At 44.7% G+C, this 13,533-nt stretch overlaps 1 protein-coding gene across 4 annotated transcripts in view; it reads right to left on the bottom strand.

Moving 5' to 3' along the window:
- SLC38A1 (solute carrier family 38 member 1) overlaps positions 1–13,533 on the bottom strand; it is a 161,757-nt gene that overhangs the window by 86,308 nt on the left and 61,916 nt on the right. For all 4 annotated transcript variants that reach the window (XM_081958400.1, XM_081958402.1, XM_081958399.1 and 1 more), the window contains exon 2: positions 11,171–11,362. In XM_081958400.1, coding sequence (XP_081814526.1) covers positions 11,171–11,289 — 119 coding nt within the window. In that variant the 5' untranslated portion in view covers positions 11,290–11,362. The remainder of the gene's footprint in view (positions 1–11,170; positions 11,363–13,533) is intronic.

Genomic DNA, 13,533 nt, shown 5'->3' with positions numbered 1-13,533 from the left:
GAGCTGTCGATTGCCACCACCTGAGAGACCTCTTTACGATCGGGGGAATCCGCACCATCATGGACGAATTGCTCCTGTTGGCTCTCTGATGGGGCAGGAGGAGCCACTGCAACTCTCTGGAATGAAGCCGTGCCCAGGGAACGACCGAGATGCAGGAGATCATCTTCCCCAACAGTTGTGATAGGAGTAGAATGGGGACCTGCCTGGATCTTAGAACCCTGTGGGTCAGGGGCACTAGGCTGTCTATCCTGTCCTAGGAAAGGAACACCTTGCAAACCGAGGTGTCTATTACCGCCCCCAGATGGATAAGCCTGGTAGTTGGGGACAGATGGCTCTTGTCCGGGTTCAAGGAGAACCCGTGATTCCTGAGGGATCTCATGGTGATGTGGAGGTCCCATAAGGCCTGTTTCCTGGACGACGATTGGATGAGGATGTCGTCCTGATAACATTGAAGCCTTATGGGCCTGTGCCTGAGCTGTGCTGCGACTACAGACAGCACCTTTGTGAAGGTCCTGGGTGCCGACGACAGGCCAAACGGAAGGGCCCTGTACTGATAGTGTCGGCCGGCATAAAAGAATCGCAGGAACCTTCAGTGTTGTGGCCGAATGGGAATGTGGAGATCTTTCAAATTGATAGACGTGAGGAGGTCCCCTTGATGGATCCCAGCTAGGATGGACTGGAGGGACTGCATCTTGAACCTCCTGTATGTGATATGATGGTTGAGGTTCTTGAGGTCCAGGATGGCTCTCCACCCTCCTGAGTTCTTGGGTACCAGGAATAGAATGGAGTAAAACCCCTTCCCTTCCTGGTCATGTGGAACCTCTTCTACTGCATTGATCTCCAGGAGATGGTGGATTTCCTGGGTCATGAGCTCTCTTGAGGGGGCAAGAGAGGGTTTAACAATGGATAAAGTTCTGAGGAGGTAGAGAGAGAAACTCCAAGGAAAGTCCCTCCCTGACGGTCTGGAGGACCCAAGCATCCTCCATGGCCAGTGCCCAGTGGGGGGCGAACAGCTGAGCCAACCCCCGATGGGAGGGGAGCACTGATGGTCACTTGGACTTGCAGAAGGGTCTATTAGAAGCCCCGCCACAGTTGGACCTGCAATAGTTGAACTGCTGCCTACCCCGGTCAAGGACTTCCTGTCCTGGGGCCTATCTCCCGAATGACCAGGTGGTCTGTTCGAGGGAGTGAAGGAGGATCCTGCAGAATCACTGGGACGAAAGGACTGCATCTTGAAATATGGAGCGGATTTACAGTCCTGTTTCTTGTTGAAGGAGGGCAGCACCTTCCGTTTATCCTTTGACTCAATCAAGAAGGGGTCTAGGACCTCCCCAAATAATTTGGTCCCCTGTTTTTCTGGTTCACCTGCCAGTGACGGAGCCAGACCACAGATGTAATGTGACCAGGAGGTCACATTAGATGCTAAAGCCCTGGAAGCGAATTTTACCACATTAAGGGAGGCATCAGCTGAGTACTGGGACACGGCAATGATCTTAGTTATGTCCTGGTGGAGACGAGTATCTCCTGCCGGCAGCTTAGCCTGAAGCTCGCATAGCCAAATGACAAATGCTCTGTTAAAGAAGGACGCGGAGGACGACGCCTTGATGGCCCAGGCCGCCGTATGGTGTGTCTTATGACAGGCCTTCTCCACTTTTTTGTCCTCTGCCTTAAGGCCCTCTAACAGGTCGGCAGGGAGAACTGAGTTAGAGGTAAGGGCCGCTATAGGGGGGGGGGGTCCACCGATGGCAGGACAAGGATGTCTTCCAGTGCGGAATCAACTGAGTACAGCTTTTTGTCCCCGCCACTGGGTGCAGCCAGGGAACCAGGTTGGGCCCATTGTCGCTGAATGACATCCATAAATAGATCGAGGACCGGCACCAGCTCTTGCTGGGGTGCCTGAACATTAAACATGCTAGCATTGGGGTTGACCGGGGCGGAATCTGAGGATCCCTGCTCGGCCTTAGGTTTAGTACCCACTTGGGTCATGTTCTTAGCCTTGTGCAAGATGGATTTGAATAGGCTAGGCTTAAAAAGCCCCGAGAAGGCAGGGGCGTCTGGCGGAAGGTCATCGTCCTCCGAGAGCTCTTGCTCCTCCTGATCCAGGTCCTCCAAGGCAGAAGCCTCGCTAAGCGCCGAGGATTCCAGAGAAGGATTGCGGACCTGCCTGGCAGGGGGAGGTGCCACCTGCCTGGGTTGGGAGGTACTGGGGACAGCAGGGACCTGGTCACATTTCTGCATGCCCTCAGCTATGCCCTGAGCAATGGCACGGGCGACTATGGCCTGCATACGTACAGACAACTCGGATTCCTGAGCTAACCCAGTGTCCTGACCAATAGGGTGCCTAGTAGGAGGAGGATCCTGTTGGGTGAGGTTATAATCAGTGAACCCACCAAGGTTGTCACCCGCGGGGGCGGGCCCTGGCTTAGAAGTCCATGAAGGGACAGGAGAACCCGGTTCTGCCAGCGACCTGTCAGGGGAGAGGTCTTGGGATTCCACCTCCTCATCTATAACTGACAGGTGAGCCCCCCTGGGGAGCAGTAGAATGACTGGCTCAACAGGAGGAATAGGCTAAGGGGACTCCCTCGCAGCCTGGCACTGGGCCTTCTCGAATTGTTTGTCGAGGGCCCACTGTTGCCTCTCTGCATCCCTGGTCGCTGCCACAGAGGGTGCCTTATAGGGATGACTGTCCTGACTGGCCACCCTGCCCTTCCTTGCCACCCTGCCCTTGCCTGCAGAGGATCCCTTGCTAGGGGTCTGAGAGGGGCCTAGTCTACCGGCAGAAGGATCAGATGGGCCAGGGTGCTCCATGGCCTGGTGGCTCAACTTTGGATGAGAAGGCCAAAAGGCAGGTGGAAGCAGGAGAGCTGGAGACTCTGGTGGCTGTTACTGGATCAGATGATAAGCAGGAACAGTTGTGGAGAAAAAAAGAAAAAAGGCAAAAAATTAAGATGAGTAAACTGGGGCTCTGCAATTCAATGAATCCAGCCACTCAATCAGGAGGTGAGATGGTGGCAAGCAACCGAAGCTGCAAGGCCAAGCAGATAGGCAGGGAGGAGCAGTGGAGAAAAAAATTAATAAAGGCCCGCCCTGTGCTGGTGTATGACCACCAGGTGGCCAAGACCCCAGCGCTGCTTGGGCAACGTTGTGGGTGGTAGTGACCCAGCCGGAGGCCCGAACAGGGCCAGCTGACCACACTGCGGCCATCTGCTGTAGCGTGGCTGAGCATAATGGCACTAATGAAAAAGGCGCAAAATTAGGATCCTTCCAAAATGGCCACCGCTCCAGTGAGGGGGAAATGAGGAGACAAGATGGCAGCCACACTGTTAAAAATGGCCGCGTACCTCTCTGCGGCAGGCTGCGCCCTTCCTAGAGTGAAAAATCACCGGGGAACTGCTTAAAATGACCATCGGCAGCCGCCGGAAGCCTCGCCGTGTTGCCACGCTTTTAAAAGCAAGCAGCAGCTCCCCGTTGCCATCCTAAGCATGGCGTGGCAAATGGAGCACCCACCACCACCACGCCTACCTCCGAGTCTCACTGTGAAGTCCAAACGAAGTGGAGAAAGTTTAAAGACAATGCTGGTAAGGACAAGGAAGAAAAAGGAAAAAGAGGAAATATCTAAAGGGAGAGTCCAAGCCTAGGGTGAAATCAAGCTGGAGCTCACAAAAACAAGTCCTGAACGGGCAGACTGAGGAAAAATTCTGGGGCCAGGCAACACCAGGAGGCGTGGCCAAGGAAAAAGATTCCTCAGCCCCAAGGCAACCAGACTGATTTAACCCATTGCTTGGACTCTCCAAGCGGTGCACAAGAAAATGAGGTGGCTGGATGGAGTCACTGAAGCAGTCAGTGTGAGCTTAAATGGACTCTGGAGGATGGTAGAGGACAGGAAGACCTGGAGGAACATTGTCCATGGGGTTGCAATAGGTTGAACACAACTTTGCAACTAATAACAAAATATTTTATCTTTGTGTCTATGTTTTAGTTTTGTGTTTTAGTTGTCCCAAGTGCCCTTAGGACAAAAAAGAGCATAACTGGCTTCCAAACTCCGGAGATCTGCTGCCAAATCTTCCAGCAGTGGCCGCTCTGGTACTACATTCTATGGTTGTGGGCTGGCTGCTGGAAGACTCTCTGTCCACCATAGCGCCTTTGGGATATTACTGGGTCAGTGAGTGGTGCTCTGCCTGGCTAGAAAGGGGGGTTACCGGGCGGCTGCTCGTGAGCATGGTCACCTCATGGCTGCTGTGTAGTGCTGCTTCGACAGCGCAACACAGCCATTTGCTCCTGAGGCTGTGCCCAGCACTTCGGGCGCCCGCTCCCAAAAGAGTAGCCACCTGGCAACCCAAAACCAATAAGCCCTCCCCAATAGTAAGGCCCAAGCAACATTTGGGGGGGGGGTTCAAAAGAAAATAAGACCCTGTCTTATTTTCGGGGAAACACGGTACATTATTTTCCTTTCATCAAAAGCAAAGAATAGCATATATGCCTTAAACTTGCTAAACACACTTGGTTTAATTTTCCAGTTCTTAATTGCTTGCTGCAAAAGGGCTGTGTGGGCTGCCTGTTCTCATGATTTTATTTTATAAGATATCCTTCCTCTGGAGAAATTGATGAGTTTGAGATATGTGACTAGAACCCCAAAAGTTATCTCATCCATAATGGCTCTAATACCCATACACTACTGAAACTCTTGTGTCTGCTTGTAACATTCATTGGGTGAAATGGTGCATCCATAGGGCAACCATTTTTAAATTAAGAAGTCTCAAATAAGCTAAAACCTACATAATGCATCCACATCCCAGACCTGTGGGATTGAAATCTGGAAAGGTTGGGGTCATTTCAGTGTTACCATGCCTTCAGACTGCACTTTCCAGAAACTATAGGTTGCACAATTCAAGGGAAGGTGGCAGAGGCATATCCCCACCCTTTTCCCCACCTTCTTTGAACCCGGCACCCAATGGCTGGTGGCAAGGCCCAACAGTGAGCAGCAATTGGCTAATTTGGAATTGTGGCTGAAATTTGAAATCTCCTAACATAAGAAAGCAGTGGGGGAAGGGTGAGGGCTTGACTTGGATGCTTGCTGGCGAGGTAGTGTAGTAGGGTGGTATCAGTGATTGATGTGTGAGCCCTTTCCTCTTTGGGGCCCTAGGGAACATGCTGGGATGGCAGAGTGAAGGTGCAGTTTTTCTTACAGTCCATGGTTCACTTCTCCCTGCAAAATTGCAGGCAATCCTGTGGGTCAACTGAGAAGGAGGAAGAGTGATTTCTGGTGCTCTCTGCCAAACAAAGTCAAAAGGGAAACTGACTTTGGTATTCCTGTTCCCACTCTGTCTGCCTGCGGTCATTCTATTTCTTTGTTTAGGTAAAGAAGTGTCTTGAAATGATGACCTAATGGCTCACACGTTGTCTAGCCTGCTTCTAAATTTGAACCTAAAACTCTGTAAGAGCTTTTGGCATATATTTGTTCTCACTTATTTATTTAGCACATGGCATATGTTAGGCAGGGATCACTGAGATAGCTGGTTACCTCTGTGAAAGGAATTTTTCGGACTGTATTATCTTTACCTGCGGGACACCTGAATGCCAGTAGGCAATCGGGGGAGGCTCCTTTCTTGTCCCTCTGCGGTTTATTCACTCATGAGAATCGAGTTGCTGAGCTGCTGACCTTAGCAGCGCGCAGACCTACTGTTTTACCATGTGAGCCATCGCGGCCCTTGTTCTCACTGATATTACTCTTTCCCCCTACTTCCCTTTTAATTGACAATCAGATGTCATGTTCCATAGGGACTTTTTGCTTATAAGTCACAACCTTTCACTTAACCTGAAACCTTCCAGATGTGATACACTGAAATTTCCAATTAGTGTGTCTGGGAATCATGGTGGTTCTAATACAAATCATTGTCAGGCCTGTAGCCACCTTTTCTTGTGGATCTTAGGCCTGCCACACATTCTATTACTCTACTATGCATTTTCTATTTTGGGAAAATGGGAGGGAGATTGTACAGAGTTAGATGATATGTAGCCATAACAAAATTAATTCTAGAAAGCCAAGGTCATCCTTTGTCTTTGCACCTCTGCACCTGACCAGAACTGGATGGGTGGAAGCTGCCAGCATGGCAGTGGAAGATTGGACCATGTGATGGACTTGTGGGTGTGAGGGCAAGATCTTGAACTTTCAACTGGGTGGGAAAACCAGGAAGCTTTCAGATTCGGGTTTTCCCAGATGTGCCAACATGGATCTCTTAATAAATTGGGACTTTGAACAATACCTTGCCTTGAACTCTTGATTTAATTTTGGATGCTATTTGGAACCCCGACAATCATTTACAGAACAATATATTGAAGGTATAGGGAATTGTGAGAATTGTAGTCCCACATATTTGCAGGAACCACTTTGAGAAAAATTGCATTGGTATCTTACATTGACTTAGAATATTATGTTATGATAGTATATACATTTTTCCTTCTTTCTCTTTCATGTGGGAAAAATGTTGAACTCAATTCTGTACTGTTAGTTTGATGTGGAAAATATGCCTGAATGAACCATGTAATCAGGAGAATTACAATGTATTCAACAAATACAACAAAGATGCATATTTAGTTTCTAAAATGCTTCCTGGTGCTGCCTAGCACTTGAAGGTCCCTCTACATTAGACAAAACAAATCAGACTTAGCAGTCTTGGTCTGCTAAGAAAATCATACATATTATTTTAGTATAACAAAGCAATAGTGAATTATTTTGCCAAATAATTTCTAAAAAGCATCCTAATAACCATAGAAATCCCTCTTGAACATACAATAAAAATGAGAATTAATTTAATTAACTGTTTAGCCAGAAAGACACCACTTTAACACTTACCTTAAGGACTCTGAAAACATCTACATCTAATACAGTGAATGGTACTAGACAGTGAGGCTCATACATTTTTATCAACATTTATGAAACATTCCAAAATCTAGCCATATTCTAGGAAGCAGAAGGCAGGCTTTGCCTAAAACATGTGTGCACACATGCAAAACACACAAATTCAAATACACAAGTTCCACAAAATTATCATGAAATACCATGAAAGTACCCAGTCCTCTTGCACAAGAAAAAGAATGGATATATTAAAATGAACTGCATCTCAGAATTAAAGTCACATATAAAAGAAAAGCAACGAAGTAGAATCAACAACAAAAAAAAAACCTATGCCATGAAAAATTCAACACCCAATACATATCAATCTACATCAGTAGGTTAGAAATGTCTACTGATGGTTCTTCAATTAAAGACAAAAAATGTCCAGTTTATATCCTTGAACCCTAAACTTTCTCTGTGTTGTTGAATTTTAAGTTTCTATTGTTCAAAAGGCACTTTGGTAAACTATATTGCATCAACTAGCCATTTAAGAACAATACACAGGTTGTACACTATTTCCAAGAAGAAGAGGACAATAGAGAATGAGGTGGCTGGATGGAGTCACTGAAGCAGTTGGTGTGAGCTTAAATGGATTCTAGGGATGGTTGAGGACAGGAAGGCCTGGAGGATCATTATACATGGGATCACAATGGGTCAGATACGATTTTGTGAGTAACAACAACAATGGTGTCAAGAAAAAAAATGCAGGAATTAGACTACAGGAATAAGCCATTGACTTTATTGCCAGTTTGCTTGTTACTGTATTTCTTGCTAACAGTTCTATTTACTGTAGAATCATAAATGAAAACAAATGCTGGACAATAAAGATCTCTAGAATGACGCATCTGCATCCTGCTGGTATAACCTATTTAGACTTAAATTGTAAATATTTTTAATTACAGCTTTCCTGCCTAAGTTATTATCTTACTCACATAACTTCAATATACTGTATAACCCATATTTGGACTCAAATTTTCAGCTCTTCAAGGCAAACCAGACTAGAACACCAAAGCTATGCAAGCCAATAATATTTTATTGTAAGGTTATAGCAACAGAATTTGCATTAGAACTCAGAAGGTTTTTCTCTGAAATTGTTTCTGAGATTACAGTTCCAGTGGCGTAGCGTGGGGGGTGCAGGGGGGGCCGGCCGCACCGGGTGCAACATCTGGGGGGGCACTCACACTCGCAGCTCTCTGCTGTTGACTTGCATGTATTTCAAGGCTGAATTTGAATTGAATGAAGCCGAGGAACGTTTCCCACGTTTAATACAAAAGAGACGCGAGCAGGTCTTCCCCGGGGTCGAGAGCACGAAAGAGGGCCAAAGTTTTCTTCTGCAGATCTGGGTCTCTTGAAGACTGCTGGGCAGGGCGAGGGACGTTAATAACGCGATACGTTTAAATTAGAGCAAGTGAAGACCTCGGGCGGCTTTCCTTTTCCTATTTTCCCAGAACCGAGGGAAGAAAATGATTCTGCTTCGGGCCTATAGAGGGTGCTGCGAGCTTTGCTAAGGAGGACGGCTGTTTCAGAGCTCCCTTCATGTCCCGAGTCCAGTGGCGTAGCGTGGGTTGCCACGGGTTAGGGGGCTCAAATTACTTGCCTTGCCCCGGGTGCTGACAACCCACGCTACGCCACTGACCAGTTCTGCTTCAGACTCAAGTTTCTTTTATCTGATAACTGTTTTGTTAGAGGCTCTTCTTCCTGTCCCTCAAAGTCATTTCTTCTGGCCATTACACAAAAAGATACAAAATTTTTACTTGAAATCTTACACACATTTTACCTGAAATTAAATTCCATTAAGATCTCAGGGATAGAGCACAAATTTTGGATAAAAATAATCTCAAAATCAATTTTTAACATGCCCATATTGGACTAGGAAAAAACCTAATGCCCGAAATGCTGAAGAACCATTATCAATTTGCATCAGTGGTAGTGATTTAAATGGACCAATCATCTATTTTAGCAAAAGACAGCTTTATGTGATGTGTAGAATTAAATAAAGCTTAGTTTTAATTGGCTATGCCTTTGTAAATTTGACTGGCTTACAATAAACACACTGGCCTCAATCAATCTAATCAAATGAACACTAAAAGCAATGGGGCTTAAATGAATCAATTGAGAAGTGTGTTTCCGAATTCAATGGAGATTGCTCTTAATCGGTGTTTACAATTCTCCCGTTAAAACTGAAATGTTATACACAATTACAGAAAAACACATCCTTTTATACACACATACAATTTACATAGTGCTAGATTTCTGAAATTACAGAGAGGAACCTGCCCCACTGTATATCGAGGGGGGCTGTGTGGAGAGGGTTTCCTCTTTTAAATTCTTTGGAATGTTTGTTAGTTAAGATCTCACCTGTCCCTGGTGATTGGCAAGGCCCAAAAGAGACTTCATTTCCTTAGGTCCATGATAGAAAGTATCCTCACATACTGCATTACAGTATGTTATGCTGGTTTAACTGCTGCAGATAGGAAGGCACTACAGAGAGTGATCAATTCAGCACAAGAAACCATTAGTTGCCCTCTAACACCACTGGATGACATCACCAAGTCTCGCTGCTTCAGCAGAGTAAGGAAGATACTCAGAGATGATTCACACCCTGGTCAGTGTCTCTTTGCACTTCTACCATCGGGCAGAAGACTTCAAAGCATAGCCAGCCGAACAAATAGGTTTAAAAATAGTTTCTATCCTTGGGCTGTCAGACTCTTAAACACAACCACAATCACTTCATGCACACATGAAAACATATGACTAGTTTTTCTTTTTCTTTTTTCCCTCTAAGTATTTGCATAGGGATTATTCTTTATACTATTTATGTTGTCTGTATTTGTTGTCATGGATTGCACCAGTGAGGCTAAAACCAATTTCCTTGCATACATGATGTACAATGACAATAACGTTATAGTATACACAGGAGAGCAGTGACGTGCGGTGAGGTTTATGGCTGGTGAGGCTGGTGACATCATCAGGAAGGCGGGGAATGGGACCATGTGTGCAGGAGGCTGAGGCAGCCTCAGCCTCCTGCACACGTGGTCCCATTCCCTGCCTTCCTGAGTTAACATGAAGGGGACTACAGAGCGCGGTCCACCAGCTCACGCTCCGCGGTCCCCTTCATGTTGACTCAGGAAGGCAGGGAATCGGACCACGTGTGCCTTTTCCCTTTTTTTTTCTTTTCATGATGAGGGCGGAGAGGCTCTGCCTCCCCTGCCTCCCCTGACCGCACGTCCCTGCAGGAGAGCAATCTCAAAGTACAGTTAGCAATATATATGGCATGGGGGCCAAAATGTATGAAAACAAAGTATAAAATAATAAAAATATTGAGAGGGTAAAAAAATAAAAGAGAGGGTAAACACAATTCCATTCATGCAACAGGCCTCTTCTACTTTTTTAACTACAATATCAAACCCTCCCTGATATTTTGGGATGTAGGAGCACCATAGAAAGGAACAAGAAGGACTGAACGATTTGGAAGATGACTATTTTGAGGGAATTGTGTGTGCAAAAGAAAGTACTTAGCTGCTTGCATGAAAATAATGATACTTTGTTTCTTTGATTCATTTTAAAGTCACATTAAAATTTCTTTTCCAGTATCTTTTATACATTTAAGGCTTTTGCTACAAATGTTATCAATAAAATTGTTTATCTCAAATGCAATAAATAGCAGCAGACTTTGGAGGGCTGAACTCCACACATTTTTAAGTTAATAAAGCTGGGAAACACTGATTTCATATATAATCTCGCTGCTTTAGCAGAGTAAGGAAGATACTCAGAGATGATTCACATCCTGGTCAGTGTCTCTTTGCACTTCTACCATCAGGCAGAAGACATCAAAGTATAGCCAGCCGAACAAACAGGCTTAAAGATAGTTTCTATCCTTGGGCTGTGAGACTTTTAAATACAATCACAATCACTCCATGCACATGCAAGTTTTTTTTCTTTTTCTTTCTTTTTTTCGTTTCTGTTATAATTTTGCACCAGTGAGGTTAAAACCAATTTCGTTGTATTTAAGTACAATGACAATAAAGATTATACTTATACTTAATATCTTGATCTTTATTATATTCTATACATTTATATTCTGATTTTTTCCCTTGGTTTTAACATGAACACCAATAAAGGATTGGTCATAATGTTCAAACTGCCTCTTTGAAGAGGATGTGACTCAGCAAAGAATCATTCATCAATTGTATTTCAAGCTGGGTTATTTTTTAAAATGCTATTTTTAACAAATGTTTTCAAATGGTCAGTATAGGGTAACAGAAAACTACTCACCTATTCATTTGTCCATTTTCCACTTCTGTAAAATCATTAGAATCATTGCTAACATTGTCATCCTCAGGAAGCTTCATATTTTGCATCTCAGTTAATTCTAGTGTTATTTTGAAAGGCATCTTGATTTAGAGAACTTATATTGGAGTTTGAATTTTGGAGCTAAGTGACCAGCTACACAATGTGTTTGACAACCTGGAAAAAAAGAAAGAAAAAAAGAAGTAATTAATAGCAAGGTCAGCAAGATCAGCAGTTATCTCCCAAAGCACTATGCAATATTTTTCAATTGAGACAATTATTGTCTGAATTAGCACTCATGTAACTCTGCTTTCAGTAAATACATCAATCTGAGAACTTTGATAACAGTTTAAGATACAAGTTGACTTTTTTCCTTTGTGTTTAGATGAAAGGGGAAAACTGAGTAAAGGAGAGAGGCATTTAAAATAATACAATACAATGTTGGGGCATTCACAACTTCTGGAGGCAAGCTGTTCCACTGATTAACGGATCTGTCAGGAAATTTCTCCTCAGTTCTAAGTTGCTTCTCTCCTTGATTAGTTTCTACTCATTGCTTCTTGTTCTACCCTCAGGTGCCTTGGAGAATAGTTTGACTCCCTCTTCTTTGTGGCAACCCCTGAGATATTGGAACACTGCTATCATGTCTCCCCTAGACCTTCTTTCTATTAAACTAGACATACCCAGTTCCTGCAACCGTTCTTCATATGGTTTAGTCTCCAGTCCCCTAATCATCTTTATTGCTCTTCTCTGCACTCTTTCTAGAGTCTTCACATCTTTTCTACATCGTGGCGACCAAAATTGAATGCAATATTCCAAGTGTGGCCTTACCAAGGCATTATAAAGTGGTATTAACACTTCATGTTATATTGATTCTATCCCTCTGTTTATGTAGCCTAGAACTGTGTTGGCTTTTTTGGCAGCTGCTGCACACTGCTGGCTCATATTTAAATGGTTGTCCACTAGGATTCCAAGATCCCTCTCACAGTTACTACTATTGACCAAGGTACCTCCTATACTGTACCTGTGCATTTTGTTTTTCTTGCCTAAATGTAGAACCTTACTCTTTTCACCATTGAATTTCATTTTATTAGATAGTGCCCAATGTTCAAGTTTGTCAAGATCCTTCTGTATCTTAAGCCTATCTTCTGGAGTGTTGGCTATTCCTGCCAGCTTGGTGTCATCTGCAAATTTGACGAGTTCCCCATTTATTCCCTCATCCAAATCATTGATGAAGATGTTGAAGAGGACTGGGCCTAAAACAGAGCCTTGGGGTACTCCACTGCATACTTCCCTCCATGTAGATCAGCGGTTCTCAACTTGTGGGTCGCGACCCCTTTTGGGGTCGAACAACCGTTCACAGGATCGCTGAGACCAGCGCAACTCTAAAGTTTAGACTCCACCTCACGTTCCTTGAAATCCCTGCGGATGGTGTCCGGAATGGCCGTGCAGTGCGTCGCCGCGACTCCATGCCTTAAAAAACATAGGTGCACATGCACATCCTGTACAATTAGCCTCAGAGACTTCGTAATGGAGGGAAAGTGTTCCTGCGAGGGAGGAAGGGGCTTAGGTCCTGCTCCGGGCTGTAATTGTGTGGGGCGTGGACGCAGCTATGTTTTCCACGCTGCTGCGAGGTACTTTTAACTATATCTAAATCCACAACCAGACCTGTCATCAAGAGCCAAGCTCAGGAGCCCAAATTGGCCCCATTCACACAATGAAAACCTGCTTACTAAAAGTACCATAAACCATGCACAAAGGAAAAGAGCAAAAAAAAATGCAATGCAAGTAAACAATTTAAAAAATGATACAAGTGGAATTATTATTAGAAATAAAATGTAACAGAGAAAATGATATGTATGAAAATATAAAGTTGGGTTTCCTGAATTGCCACCCCTCAAACCCATCAGAGAAAGTAAATAAGCAAGGGCAATAATGGAAAGGAGGAAAGATGAGGAGGGAAAGGAAGGAAGGGTAAAGCAGAGGGAGTAAAGGAGGGGAATCAAGAGTAGGAGAGAGGGTAAGAAGGAGGAGAAGAGAGGAGGAGGGGAGGAAAGAGAGGGGAAGAAGAAGGGAGGAGGGAAAGGAAGAAAGGGTAAAGCAGAGGAAGCAAAGGAGGGGAAGAGTAGGAGAGAGGGTAAGAAGGAGGAGAAGAGCAGGAGGGGAGGAAAGAGAGGGGAAGAAGAAGGGAGGAAGGAGAGGAGGAAAGAAGAAGGCAGAGAAGGGAGGTAGAGAAGATAGAAGGAGCAAGGCTGTTGCAAAATAAAATGGGGTGGAAGATGTTGGGAGAATTTGAAGATGATTTATGTACGTGACACTGTAGGTGCACATATACATCTTACCAGCAAACT

This window comes from Natrix helvetica, assembly GCF_964273705.1.
Source record: "Natrix helvetica genome assembly, chromosome: 6".
In the NCBI taxonomy this organism is placed as follows: domain Eukaryota; kingdom Metazoa; phylum Chordata; class Lepidosauria; order Squamata; family Natricidae; genus Natrix; species Natrix helvetica.
Note: the sequence above shows the minus strand (reverse complement) of the source record. Positions and strands in the feature narration are given on the sequence as shown.